The sequence below is a fragment of the Pavona decussata genome, unplaced genomic scaffold, assembly GCF_977016875.1.
Source record: "Pavona decussata unplaced genomic scaffold, jaPavDecu1.1 SCAFFOLD_84, whole genome shotgun sequence".
Lineage (NCBI taxonomy): Eukaryota > Metazoa > Cnidaria > Anthozoa > Scleractinia > Agariciidae > Pavona > Pavona decussata.
In genome coordinates, this window is record NW_028145502.1 from 1537522 (window position 1) to 1552500 (window position 14979).

At 38.8% G+C, this 14979-nt stretch overlaps 2 protein-coding genes across 8 annotated transcripts in view; one reads left to right on the forward strand and one right to left on the reverse strand.

The window, feature by feature from the left end:
* The window catches only part of LOC146475351 (G-protein coupled receptor 143-like), a 91595-nt gene that overhangs the window by 16457 nt on the left and 60159 nt on the right, over positions 1 to 14979 (forward strand). For 2 of the 6 annotated variants that reach the window (XR_014865862.1, XM_085115746.1), the window contains exons 1-7: positions 608 to 866; positions 3279 to 3400; positions 5716 to 5807; positions 11709 to 11804; positions 12401 to 12507; positions 12841 to 12946; positions 14333 to 14447. The exons of 1 other annotated variant lie outside the window; for it this stretch is intronic. Coding sequence is in view for 4 of the 5 variants with exons in the window: in XM_085115746.1 (XP_084971872.1) it covers positions 608 to 866; positions 3279 to 3400; positions 5716 to 5807; positions 11709 to 11804; positions 12401 to 12507; positions 12841 to 12946; positions 14333 to 14447 (897 nt within the window). In the remaining variant the exon portion in view is untranslated. Of the gene's footprint in view, positions 1 to 607; positions 867 to 1575; positions 1728 to 3278; positions 3401 to 5715; positions 5808 to 11708; positions 11805 to 12400; positions 12508 to 12840; positions 12947 to 14332; positions 14448 to 14979 lie in introns of those variants that run through there. 3 more of the 6 variants (XM_085115750.1, XM_085115747.1, XM_085115751.1) reach the window with 3 other exon arrangements.
* LOC146475352 (uncharacterized) overlaps positions 1 to 14979 on the reverse strand; it is an 87317-nt gene that overhangs the window by 5827 nt on the left and 66511 nt on the right. The gene's annotated exons all lie outside the window — the stretch shown is intronic.

A 14979-nucleotide genomic window follows, 5' to 3' on the forward strand; every position in this document is an offset into this window, starting at 1 on the left:
CATTAAGCTCTTCCTAAGAAATTTCTTCGATTGGCTTTAACCTCTTACCGTCAGAATTTGCAAGCCATCCTGAAACTTTTAAAGGTAACCGGTTGTTATTGTTGTTGTTATGTGATCTAAAAATCGTAAAATCTTGCAATTTTGAAGATTTTAAAGGAAACTTCACAGATACGTACCATTAAATAGTGTCATACCGAACTTTGTGGCTTTTATTGTTGTTTTATTGAGATGGCATTGTTTGGTATTTCTTTCTTTTCTTTTTTTTCTACATATTTTCGAAAAAACTTTCGCTTCCCGCCAAAAAAAAAATTAGCTTAGCGACACCCGGGGCATTAGTTTTCCATATAAGGTCAAACTACGGTATATGAGCTTTAGCGAACCAATCAGAACGCTAGAAATGCAATATCCGAGGTTGAGAAATTAATAAATAGGGATTAGCTAAAGGATAACCCAACACGCGGCTCCCGATAGTCTCTCCTATTTCCAGGAGGCGCGTCTCGGCTTTTATTTCTTGTCTCCGAGGCCAATTTTTCTACGCTCCCCTCCCTTCCCCCTCCCGCCCCCTACCCCGACAGCCGGGCGTTGGCCATAGTTATTCTTCTGCATCATGGCGTTCCTTCGCGGGACATCAATTTACTGTATCACAAGTGAAGAGATTGATAGGAAGCAACGGATTATCTTCAGCAGTGTTTGTATTACCGCAGCAACGATATCCTCTTTTGGAGCCATTGTCCAACTTGTCAACTGGTACAAAAAAATGCGAGAAGCACGTACAGAGACAAGACGAGTTCCCTCTCCACGGCCGGCCTCTCCAACGCCGCATGTTGTTTTCTCGCTTGCCCTGGCAGATCTCTTCACATGTATAGGTAAACATGATCACGTGCTAAATAATTAATTCATGAATGCTCTCCTTTCTAGGGGTATTCTCGGTTTTCACGTGACGTCACCAAATTCTAGAATTCAAAACTGGGAGGCCTACAAAATTTTTACCTTCATTCAAGGAAAGATTACCTAAAAATATGTCTGTTCACAATTTCTTAGCTCGGTGTCGTGCTTCCTTTTGAAAATAGAACAGTTTCAATTTCCGAGTTTCCATCGTGCGTGACATAAGGAGGACGGCCGTGACAGAGCTTTTCCGTATCTTAAAAATGACTCTTCGGGTGATTTTCAGCATTCTAAACAATTTAGGTTTGAGGAGAAATATTAATCTAAACATTGGAAAATTCACAAGGGCAAACAAACCTCTTTTCTGGCAAAAGTGAACTCCAGATGTTTTTTCGTATTTCCGGCCGCCATGTTTGTGCCCCTCAGAGGGACACAAAAATGGCGTCTCCATACTAAGCTCTATAAATTTATGTGGAACATTTTGTCAAATAACTCGAGTACGGAATGCCGCACAGACCTGACACTTGGACAGATGCCTTATTTATTTATCCTCTATACCATGTCAATTTCTTGACTTCATTCATGGAATGGTTTCGATTTTTTTTTTCAATGGCGTGACAGTGAAAACCGAGAATAGAATGGTCCTATCGAAAATCATGTGTCTCGGAAAATATCCACCCAGTCTCGAAATCTCGGGATTCTAAACCAGAGTCTCGGAATCTCGGGCTCGCTACACGTTGAACTGTCTCGAAGTCTCGGATTTTTGTAATTTGGGTCTCACAATCTCGAAAATTGCACCCGTACGTTAGCTGGCTTCCGTTGGAGTTTTTTTGTCATGTTACGTACGTATACCATAAACTCGAAATATTTTAAACACTTCGATCTGCTAAGAGGATTTTTGAGTCTCGGGCTCGGATTCGATATTAACGTTTGGGTCACGGTCTCGTTATGTTAAACAAGGGCCTTGCAGTCTCGCAAAGTCTCGGATTGACCATTCTATACCCCTCTTTCTTTTTAGTGTATCTGTATACAAGCATTTCTTTGTCCCGTGTTATTCGCTGGTACGGGTTATAATCAGTCTTCCGATTCGACTGCGCGCTAAAGAATTAAGCTTAATTGCTAAGCAAACGAGCATAGCGGATACAAGTTTACAAATAAAATGATAAAAAAAAATCCATAACGGAAGTAAAACTAATAGGAAAACATTTGATCAAACCATAAATACATACAGTTTCATGGACGATAAAGCTTTCCTCTGGACGGCAACTTGATGAGTGAATTTTGACGTCGACGTAGGGCTGCCGGTGTAATAACTAAGCTCAATTTAAAAGCTTAAATTTTAAGTTACTACATGTGGAAAATCGAAAAATAAATCATTAAGCCTTAATAACTGTGATAGCTACATCTGAAATCTTATGGTCTTTTGGGCTAAGCTTAACATCTTAGAGGCTGTTAAGTACAGTCTTATGACCATCATGTGCATTCACATGACTTGTAGTTTGTATGCATGTCTGTTTTAAAACACTAGACGTAATCTTGACTATCAGGTGATAGGGGAATGACCCTAGGGTAATTAAGATCCTGAGGATATTTTGTAACATACTTCTCACTTTGTTCACCATTCAATCCTTATGAACTCCTACATAATTTCCTTTTCTAACTTGTGGCTTAATTCCACCATTTTTATACATATTTTGCAAAATGTTTTGCAGCTCCAGAAAATATCCGTAACCTCCCTCCACCACCCCACAGGGTTCTTGGAAATTCCAGGGAAGAGGGGTGTCTCAAAACTCCAAATTATTGGATTTGAAAGCACCCATCTGATACCCCACCCCCAACTAACTACTTTTCAGGGGGGTTGCGATTTCACTCACAATCGTGTTCAGTTCCTGCCTCCCCTAGAAGGGATTTTTTTGTCCCCTACCAATCAGAATCCACTTTCTGCGCATATGCCTAGGTTGTATTTATGTGCATATCTATCTAGGTCTTAAGGGGGTTTAGACAAAGGAAGCTTTTGTCTATACTGTGCATGCATCAAATGTACAAATTTTTGGAGTGGCTTATATTTGAAGTTTTGCATTTTATATGTTGAACTTAGAAACTGTATGATATGGGGCTGCTTTGTCTGGGTATTCATCTGCCGTGACTTACTTTTACATGAGTTTCCCATTTCCAAAGATCACTTCTGTTATTACTTTTAATCACTCATTAATTTAAATAAAAGTAGGTGGGGATCTTTTAAAAGCTCAACAGAGCTTACTGGATCTCCTACCTATTGATTATTATGTAATGCCTTAATTATTTTAAAAGACTGGTAAATAAAAGCACTTCTTATCTTCTTCACTTTCATTTATTTGAAATAATTTGATGCATTATTTTGTAATTTTTTCCAGGTGCAATAGCCATGTGCATTTTGTTGCTTATCTTTCATCCTGCAGAAGAGCGCAAACATGACCCTGATGATGTAAAACCTTTTCACCCTAATTCTTATATATGGATTGGTATGCCAATAGAGGTAAATTGTGAGCGGTTCATTGTGTGGTTCCATATCTATCCCTCGCCCCACCCATGGAAATTTGGAGAGGTAGAGGGTCTCACCGGCTCCAAAGTTGTTTCTTATTAATTACTAGTAAAATTGCCCTCTTGAAAAAACATAACTGCCATAAATTAATGTCCCTAAAAAGGCAGGCTTTTCATACAGACCAGAGGGGTGTTTAATTTGTCACATTCAGATGAAAATTATGTAGTTATAATTTAAAATTATAATGGGAAAAGTTGCATTTTTTACAGCTTTAAATTAAACTTCTTTGCAACTTGTTTTCGTATATTGGTAAGCCTGAACATAATTTTACCTTTTAAACCCAAGTTTAAAGAATTGGCCCCTTTGAACACTGTTAATGCCCTCCCACTTAAATTTTTTTTTTTTGGCAGGAAGTGGGGGGGGGGGGGGGGGGTCCCAAGTTTGTTACATTGAAACCTGTATTAAGCGAACACCCTCAGGACCCTTGCTGGTGTCCGCTTAATACAGGGTGTCCGTTGAAAACAACTTCCCTTAAAATTTGTCTTAAATGGGTCATGCTAATATTGCCTCAGTATTAAAAGGCCTTGAAAGGGTCAAATACACTCTAAGATACCTGCCAACTCTCACGCCTGCGGGTTGAAAACTTCGATCTCACGCTGGCTCACGCTTGCAGGCCAATTTCTCATGCCTGATTGATAAATGTGAGTTGTTGCCGTCTTGCTTGACACAATTTCCAAAAATATGTTAACTCAGACCCATGTTAGGAACGAAAACCATGTGTAAAATGAATAATGACAATACCTTCTTCGCAATCTCTGATTTTTGAAGGTGAAAAGCACTAGGAGCGAGCTCGCGTCTATACGCGTCCTGAGACTTCGGAGGTCCTCGGAAGACTTCGGACTTCTTCAGCCCGAATCTTCAGAAATAATCGGGTCGTCTTCAAAAATCCCAGCACTCCCAGGATAAAAATCTCATGCCTATATCTCAGAAAAAGTTGGCAGGTGTACAAATACCATTCCTGTGAACAGAAAGATGTTTGTCAGACCGAAAACTAGATTGGGTTTATTCACCAGTAGAAAAATCTACTGCACACCCAAACAAAATAACAGATCTTATGGAAGTAGTTGGGTGCATTCCAAAGCTCATGGCCATGTGATTTTGAAACCATTTTTAAAGCACCCAACAAACCCAGGAAAAGTGAAAATTACCGGAAAGAGGATGACGAAATTGGTGGGTATCATTTGGAGCTACCTACCCTGCAAGCGGTGGTTTCTCCATCAGACGTTATGCTATATTGAAAGGATTCTCTCCCTTTTGTAGCGTAGTGTCCTGCGGGAGAAACCACTGCATTTTTCAAACATGTAACTGGTTGAGACAGAAATTGATGAGAAAGATTTGTATTATGTCATATTTTAAGGTTATAAGACAGACATGTCTCTAGGTACATGAATTTCCTGTTTACCACACAAATGTTTTGTCAGTGAGGTCATTGATCAGGTATATTTACTAATTTGATCACTTTTTGTTAAATCAGGCTGCCAACAGAGATATTAATAGTATTTCCTGTTTGTTGTAATAAGTGTCTACAAAGATGTGACAGATCTTTTAAAATGACTGGCAATCTATCAAAATGTGGACAAAATACATGCATCCTTTTTGCCGTGTACATTTAATACAGAGGTTTTTAACAATAGAAAGGACCATAAAAGTCAAGTTTAAGGTGTCCGCGTCTGCTTAATAGAGTTGTCCATTGAATACAGGTATGTTTTGGGGAAAAGATGCATGGGACTAATTATTTGTGCTGCTGTCCGCTTAATAGAGGTAATTGTCCTCTTAATACAGGGTTGACTGTATAAAAAATTATGCCAGTTATTTTATATTTGGAAGCTAAAACTAGGTCTGAGTGCATGGTTGTTTGGTACACTGTAGTTAATTATAACACTTTATATAAGTATGCTCCAATAAATACCAATCTCCTAATTAAGTTAGTGTGTTTTACTACATTTTGATATGGTAGTAATTTAAATGTATATATACATTACAAAAATTTGTTTAAAAATCTAAAGATTTAATTCCTCACGGACTACAAATTTTTCAAATTTTTGTTGAAAGCTAGGCTTTTATACAATAAGGCCCTTAGTGACTTTGATTTAAGGCCAAATTCTCCTTTCTTTCACAAGCAAATACAATGCAATTTGGAAGGAGAATCTAGCAATTCATCAGAAGTCACTTAGGGCTTTTTCCCACAAATTATAATATAAATTATTATTGATATTAAAATAAATTTGCTTTTGTTTTGTTTCTTGCAGTCATTCACCATGTTCTCATACATAACTTCTTATTTGTGGACACTGTTTTATTCAGTTGATATCTGCCTTCAGGTTCACAATCAACATTCACGGTAATAAATTTTTTTTACCTTTTTCTTTAATTGTATCGATAAATGTTAAGGCTGTGAGAAATAATCAGCTTTTACACTGTCTGCAAGTGCATTGGATGTATTGAGTTGATGCTATGTGTACTGATAATTTTCCACAAAATATCAATACCAATGCCACGTGGGATATTGTGAAGTTCCACAAAAAAATCCATACCCACTCCATGGAAAGTCTTCCCCTAGTCTATCCACCTTCAACAGAAAGCTTCTAGATTTCCTCAGTTAATTGTATGAAACGTCCGACTCTGTTATGTTTTTTTAGTCTTACCACCGTATGTTAAAAAAATCTAAATACAATGTCTTTACTACATGTAGTCTTACAGTCCTGCATATCTCCGAGGAGACCTCTCTGTTTTAGCCCGGGGGTTTCTTGAGGTCTCCTCGCCACTTCTTACTTCTTCTTTTACTATTATTAGTCACTCTAAACTTATGTAAGATCCTAGTCTATTGTTCACCTTAACTTTCTATGATTTTATGTCATGGTGAATAAATAAATAAATAAATAAATAAATAAATAAATAAATAAATAAATAAATAAATAAATAAATAAATAAATAAATAAATAAATAAATAAAGTCATAGGAAATTCCTAGGGGGAGGAGGGTCTAAGAAGTCAAAATTTTATAAGCAAAGTAAGAAGCTAAACTGGAATTTCTTGGGGGGACGGGGGATGCAAAACCAAAAACCTTGTGAGGATGAAGTATGGATATATTCTGAAACTGCACATTGGAGATTCCACGGATTGACGGTGGGGGGTGGGGGGAGGAGTATTTCTCAAAAGCTGAAAAATTTTAAAGAAATGTATGAATTAAGCCAAAATGGATTTCTAGAGTGGCAGGTGGTCGTAGAGAAGATGGATCCCATGTAAACATTTAAATGCTGAAGTTCAAGCTGGGGATGGGGGGACTCTTATATGAAAGGGGCGGGGATGCTCGTCAGAAAGTTTAAAATTAAACCCGCAAAAAGAGACCATTTAAAACATTGACAAATAAAACATACAGTTGTGACTTTTTGCGAGCAACCCTTAACGAGACCTTCATGGCTAAGTGTAATGGCATTTTTCCCATAACACCCTGAGTGAGACCAAAATACGAAATTTACAGCCTTAAGCGAGACAACGAGCATCCCAGCCCCTTTCATATGAGAGGCAATGCAAGTCCATCGATAAGTCTGCTACAGTTCTAAGAAATATGGCTGACAAATTTATTGGAATTTCAAGATTTGAAAAACTCTTTGATTCGCGACCACATCGTATTTGGAGTCACAGATAATCACGGGCGAGAGCGACTGTTGAGAGTTCCGGATTTGGAAATTGCAAGAGCGGCAGAAGCAACTCAGGAATTTTATCAGCTGAAGCAGATGCAAAATCCCCAGGAAGTCAATGCCGTGGGTAAAAAGAAAGAAAGCCTTCTCAGGAAGGAATTTGAAGAGAAGAAATCGGTGAGTGGGGATTTGCAGCAGGTCGATTGCAAGTTTTGTGGGAGGAGGCATGTACGAGACAAGACGAAATGTTCTGCCTTTGGCCATGGGGATGCACAATCTGCGAGCCAGCACTCTGCAACAATCTGCGAGTGTGAGGCACTCAGGTTAGCCTAAAAAACACTTTGGTTAGCCTAAAGAGCACTCCAGTTAGCCTAAATAGCACTCAGGTAACTAGCTAATAAATAGCTCCCAGGTGCGCAGTTTATGTTGGGGTTGTTCATGCCTCGCATGCCTCGCATGCCTCGCATGTTTTGTTCATGCCTTGCACGTCTGCCTCGCACGCCTTGCTGGCTTGCATATTGTATACACTCTTATGGCCATCAGTGTACGAAATGGGGTCGGAACAATCATTTTACTGTGAAGTGCAGAGGAGGCAGGATGCTGTATGGCAGGTCAGGTGTTCATCAGAGTTTGCATTATGTTGATGATTTTGACCAAAGTTCGCTTGAAGAATACACAATTGATGTGATTACTCACCATATCAATGCTGTTGAAAATGCAAAGTCCTGTTCCAAACAGCTATTTACAACTGTGACGGTAAATGACTTTAAGGATGTGACTTTTCAGCTTTATTGTGGAGCAACCTGTAACTTGCTAGGAAATCCCCGGGATCTGTGAACATCAGCAACACTCAAGATGTACAAGGGGGGTCTACTATGTCTCCACTTGGAAAGTCTACTCTCAGATGTACAAAAGGTGAGGTGAGCAAAGATGTTGATTTATCCTAGTTTATTGTTGACGATGACGTCAGACCACTGTTGGGTGCTGAAACATGTCAAGAACTGAATTTCGTCAAGGTGATGGTTAAGGACATTCCCACCTTAGAAACAGTGAACGCTGTGAATGTCAAGTGCCAGCCCAACCATAGTGTTCTAACAGAAGAGCAAATTCTAAATGAATACAGTCTGTGATGTATTTGAAGGCCTATGGGTGCATGGAAGGTCTGTGTCAGCTGGAAGTCAATCAAACCGCCCGACCAGTTGTTCACCCTCCTAGAAAGGTCCCTGTTGCCCTAAGAGACCGCTTTAAAGAAGAACTAGCCAAGCTAGTCGGTGAAGAGATCATCACGCCTGTTACAGAGCCTACCAAATGGGTGTCCAGTTTAGTGTTAATTAGTTAATAAGCCAAACAAGCTAAGAATCTGTATTGACCCACAAGATTTAAACAAGGCACTCCAGGGAGCTCATTATCCACTCCCAACCATTGAAGAAGTGGCAACCAGGCTAAGCAAGGCCAGAGTATTCTCTGTGTTGGATGCCAAGAACAGGTTTTGGCAAGTACAGTTAGACAGCGAGTCATCATATCTCACGACCTTCAATACGCCATTTGGTCGTTACCGTTGGCTCCGCCTTCCATTTGGTATGAAGAAAGCACCAGAAGAGTACCAGCGACGAATTCATGAAAGTCTCCAGAATCTCAGTGGTATTGAAGACATTGTAGATGACATTCTGCGCGTGGGTGAAGGTGATACCTATATAAGTGCAGTTGAAGATCATGATAATAACTTAATTGGGCTCCTGACTAATATAATTATAATTTTTCAAAAGCTATAAAACCGTTTCCCAAGTGACTTTAACCTTTGTTGAAATTTTATATGTTGACAAATTTTAATGTTTTTTTTTATTCCGGATTCCTGATTCCGGATTGTGCAGTTCCAGAAAAAATCCATACCCCTCCCACGGAAGGTCATCGGAAATTCCTAGGGGGAGGGGGGTCCTAAAAGTCAAAATTTTAGAAGCAGAGTATGAAGCTAAACTGGAATTTCTTGGGGGATGGGGGGTGCAAAACAAAAAACCTTCCGTGGGGGGAGTATGGATATTTTCTGGAACTGCACATTCCCAAAGATGCGGTGAGAAGAACAATAAGCTCAACCCAAAGAAGTTGCAGTTGAGTAAGCAAGAAGTAAGTGTACATTGGGCATTTGCTGACCCCAGATGGTTTAAAACCAGATCCGAACAAGGTCAAGGCCATTTTGGAGATGCCTACCCCTACTGAGGAACAGTCTCTGCAAAGACTGCTTGGCATGTTCACATATCTTGCCAAGTTTCTTCCCAACCTTTCGGATGTGACTGAACCATTGAGAAGTCTTCTAGACAGAGATGTGGAGTGAAAATTGGGATGACAAACATCAGAACGTGTCAACTCAAGTAAAGCAGTTGATCACAAGGGAACCTGTCCTCAGGTATTTTGATGACAAAAAGGAAGTCACCCTACAGTGCGATGCCTCAGAATCTGGCCTTGGTGCTACGATCATGCAGGAAGGCCAGCCTGTAGCCTTCAGCTCATTAGAGCATTATCAAACACTGAGAAGAACTATGCACAGATAGGAAAAGCGCTTCTCAGTGATTGTCCATGGCTGCACGCATTTTGATAAGTATGTTTGTGGAAGGGAGGTTACTGTACAGTACAGACGGATCACAGGCCTTTAGAGAGCATTTTCAAAAAACGCCTGCTGTCAGCTCCCAAGAGGCTTCAAAGGATGTTGTTACATTTGCAGAAGTACAACTTGAAGATTGTGTACAAGCCAGGGAAGGAGCTCTTCATTGCAGATACACTCAGTATCTATCTACCTCAGAGGGGAAGACTTGTGATGTTTTATGCTATAGAGCAAGAAGAGTATTTAATCAAGGCCATAGAAGAAATTGAAATGGTTGAGTTTCTACCAATCACAATTGAACGTCTTGCAGATCTTTGAAAGAAAACTGTCAGCGCGATGAATCTCTCCAGAAACTGAAACATGTGATCAGGGTCGGTTGGCCTGTTACGAAAGAAGACGTTCCACCTGAAATCAGAAACTAATTCCATTAAAAGGAAGAACTGACCATGCCAGATGGCGTTCTTTTCAAAGGGAATCGTGAAATTGTACCAGCAGCTTTAAGGTCGCACAAGGTGAAGAACGTACACTCAAGCCACATTGGTGTCAAAGGTTGTTTGCGAAAAGTTTGTGATGTTCTTTACTTGCCTGGAATGTCAGCTGACATTAAGGACTCAATATCGAAATGTGACACTTGCAACACATACCAGACAAATCAACAGATTAAGAACCTCTGATTCCTCACGATCCACCAAAACGCCCGTGGTCTCATGTAGCAACAGACCTCTTCACTTTCAGCAAGAAAGAATGGTTCATCATTGTAGACTACTGGTCAGATTATTTTGAGCTAAACCAATTGCCTGAAACTCAAGCAAGTATACTGTTATCAAGTCCCTCAAAACCAGTTTGCTCGCCATGGCATACCAGATACAATTTACAGCGACAAAGCGCCACAGTTCGCATCCAGAGATTTCAAGGAATTTGCAGCAGCCTGGCAGTTTGATCACCAGACGTCATCCCCGTATTATCCCTAGTCCAATGGGAAGATAGAAAATGCTGTCAAGTTAGCCAAAAGATTACTTACTAAGGCAAGGCATGCAAGGCAAGTGGTCAGGATCCACATCTGGCCATTCTCGATTGGTGCAACACGCCATCAACCGGTATTGGAGTGTCACCAGCTCAAAGGTTGTTTGGAAGACGCACAAAGACACTCCTACCCACAGCTGGAACATTGCTCCAACCCAAGATTGTAGAAGGAACTGAAAAAAAAATTGACAGAAAGGAAGGCCAATCAAGAGTGCTAGTATTACAACAAAGGGACTAGAGAGCTACCTGAATTACTACCTGATAACACAGTGCGCATGAAGCCATTACCAACTGACTGTGAGAAACAGTGGAAGAAGGCAATGGTAGTCAAGCAAGTAGCTCCTAGATCGTATGAAGTGGACCTGCAAGGAAGTGTCTACAGAAGAAACAGAAGACACTTGGTGAAGACTAAGGAATTGCCACCACTGGAGGTTGAAACACAAATATCTCCACCTCCCAAAGAGATCCAGCCGACAGTTTTAGAGAAGGGATATGTTAGCTCTCATCCTGTTAAACAAGCTTCAGCCTCCCCAACCATTTCCTCTGAGGTGACACCAAGATCACCTGTGCTGTGTACCAGAAGTGGTAAGACCGTTCGTCCGCCACAAAGATAATTTTTCAGGAAAGTGTTTGAGTTTTTTTTTTTTTCAAAGACTATTATAGAAATGTTGCTTTTCTTCCTAGTGTATTCTCGGCTTATATTTCTGATTAAAGGAGGGAGGATGTGACAATATTAATGAAGTACCCAGCTGATTATTGTTATTCCCTGGACTTATTATATTTCGGGCTCAGAAAGGGACGCTTCGCATACGTCCTTCGTGTTGTAAGCCATGTCTGACACGTAGTTTTTATTAAAGGTGTTTTGCTGAGTTTAGCTGGTCTTCCAAGCTTGGGGATCATCACATTTTGACGTTCAGAGACTACATTTTGAAAGTTGCAGTCTGTATTAGCTCACATTTTGTTGATTCCATTTTATTTTGCAGTGTTCACAGTGCAGTTTACCATGTGATGTCCTGGCCACTGGCAGCTTTGCTTGTAGCTTGTATGCAATATGCTGATTATAAGAGTGATCCAATTCAGTAAGATAACGACTTTTGGATTATATTTAAAAAATCTTAGTTCACTGCAAAGTAGATGACTTATAAGATGCTTTGAGACTCAGTCATATATTATTAGCTGCCATTAAACTGTCAGTGGTATAAATTACACTGGTTTGGAGCTGTGAAAACCAATGTATATTTTTTGCTTAAATTGGTCTGTTTTACAAACTCATGCAATTAAGTCCTTTAATAGAAAACAAAGTTTGGAGTGATCGTGGAGGTCATGTGCTTCAATTGCACTGCCGCCGACTTGGTTTGTAATGGTGAGCGTGACCCAGGGAGAGTGCAAAACCTACCGAGGGGGTCTGGAGTTTGGGGAAGGGAGTGGGGGGGAGGGGGGGGGAACTGCGCACCCCTCCTCCTCCTCTGCACTATACAACCTGACAAGGGTCCCCTAGCTAATTGTAGTTTTGGCGTCCTCCCTAGCATGTGCTCAAATCAAAGATGGCAGCAGTTTGATCAAGGCATGCAATCAGCAAACTGTAAACAGTTTAGCATGGATCACATAGAGTTTGTGAAAAAACTGCTATTTTGCATTCGTCATTTGAATCCTAAATAGTTTTTATCCATTTCAGTTGCTCATCTGGGCGTGCAGCTCTTTTTCATTACTTGGTTTGCTATATTCCATTGCTGTTGGTTATGGTTTGTCTTCCTGTCATCTACTGGAAAACTTATAGAAGAGGTACGTCATAATTTAATTCAATTAGGAGTGCATAATTTCTTTCTTCATCATCATCATCATCATCTATTTGCCTCATGATCACTAAAAAAAGAAGAAATCATAGAATTTACAATAATATTATGGCGAGGTGACCTCAGGAAACCATCAGGCTTTCTATGTTGAATGCAAAAAAAGGTACATTGTAATTACACTAAATAAATAATTAAGTACATAAAAAATAAAATAAATGGTTGAGAGTATGAGCTCATAATGGTAAATTTCCAGCATTTTATTGTCTTGTAAAATTTTCTCAATTCCCATGTTTAAATTATTAACTATTAATATTTGTTTCAGTGTCACAAGACCTAAAAAAAACTGGCTACTTCACAGTTGCTGAGATAGAGATGCAAAAATCTGTCAGGAAAAAATTTTGTCGCATAGTGTGTGTCTTTCTATTCTGGTAAGCTGTTCAGGCTCTGTTAATGATGTAACACAGGGTAACTTTTCTTGCTACATAGTATAATTTAAACAACTGTAGTAAATAATATAATTTAATATAATATGTAATTTATGTTGTGCATGCAGTGCTAACCCAATCTTAAGACCCTTTTCTCGTTTCCAGAATCGCATTCCTTTTTGCCAGTGCTGGCTAGAAGGAATTGGTTTTGGGGACGAGAATGCTCTAGGCCGCAGGGCTTTTCATGACACTATGAAGATGGATAAATTTATGCTTACAAAAATGTTTCCTCTGAGGTCTGCGTCACAAAGTGATGAAGTGGCAATAACTACCTATTATACGTCATGATTTCCAAAAGGTGGCCACCTTAGATTTCTGGATTAAATTTCTCCAAAACTTTAGAAAGGTGGTGTTCTTTGCCATGATTTCAAATTCATTGTTGTTGTTATTATTATTATTATTATTATTATTATTATTATTATTATTATTATCAATATTTATTTATTATTATTATTATTCTAATTGACAATGCTTAAGAAATACACAGGCAAGTAAAAACTAATGATATAATGTTCCGACGACGTGATGACGCCATTTTCAAGGAATGAATAATACAAGTGAGTTCAACAGAGTAAGATCTTAGATTTGCATTGATGGGGTAATTTAAATGAATACTTTGGCGCGGATCTAATCTGTTTATCAAATCATTATGATTATGATCACACGAGTGCAGTCCCTGTCAGACCTCCTTAATTAGTTGTTTCAAAGTACTGAAAAAAAGCAGGAACAAAAAATTATTTAATGAACAAAATGCTGTATATCAAACAATTAAGACCATGCATGCTTGAATGTACAATGCAAATTAAAGGCTGGTTTCCATTTAATCGCGGATCGCAGATCGCAATAAGGTCTGCGATCGTCTGCGATCATATGGAAACTACTACTGCAATCGTCTGCGATCCTGCGATCGCGATCACAGAAGATAGAACCATGTTCTGTCTAAAGGCTGGTTTCCATACGATCGCAGACGATCCCAGACTTTATTGCGATCTGCGATCCGCAATCATATGGAAACCAGCCTTAACAGATTCGATCAGGGCCTTATTTAAATTACCCCATTGATGCAAATCTAAGATCTTACTCTGTTGAATTAACTCGCTTGTATTTAACTCATTCCTTGAGAATGGGGTCATGACATTGCCGAAACATCGGAACATTATATCGTTAGTTTTTACTTGCCTGAGTGTGTATTTGTAATTAATATTATTACTAATTATTATTAATTATTATTATTATTATTATTATTATTATTATTATTATTATTATTATTATTTTCTACTGTTCTTGTTGTTGTTGCCTAATAAGGCTCTCTATGATTTTTTTTTTCAGCTGGTTGGTAAACTTTTGTGATGGATTTTATGACATTGCTACCTACTTTAAAGATAATAGCAATTTTGGTCATGAAGATACCGGTGTTAACCACTTTGCTTTTTGGATGGTAGAGGTATAAAACTGTTTTAGTTTGTGTTATTTTTGTCTCCAAAACTGAGTGGAATGAATGGCAGAACAATGGGAAGGAAACATGTTAATCACAAACATTTGGAACACTAAACAAAAGCACTGAAATAATATATTGGATGATGAAATAAAATAGAATTATTCTATTTTATTTTATCATCCATTACATTGTTATAACAGATGACAACGACGACCTCTAGCACTACACCTGTACTACCACTTCTACCACTAACAACACCCACCAGTAGTTGTATCCAATTATAATTGGATTCTATATCGAGTATTATTAATTTATTATTGGATTATATATATCCGGTAGTTGACTTAATGCAATAGTTATTGGATTGATTATCCAGAAGTTGTATCCAACACATATTGGATTGTAAATCCAGTAGTTGTGTATCCAATGATTATTTTTTTCTTATTTTTTTTTATTATCCAATGATTATTAATGGATTGTATATCCAGCAGTTGACTATCCAATAGTCATTGGATTGTATATCAAGTAGTTGTATCCA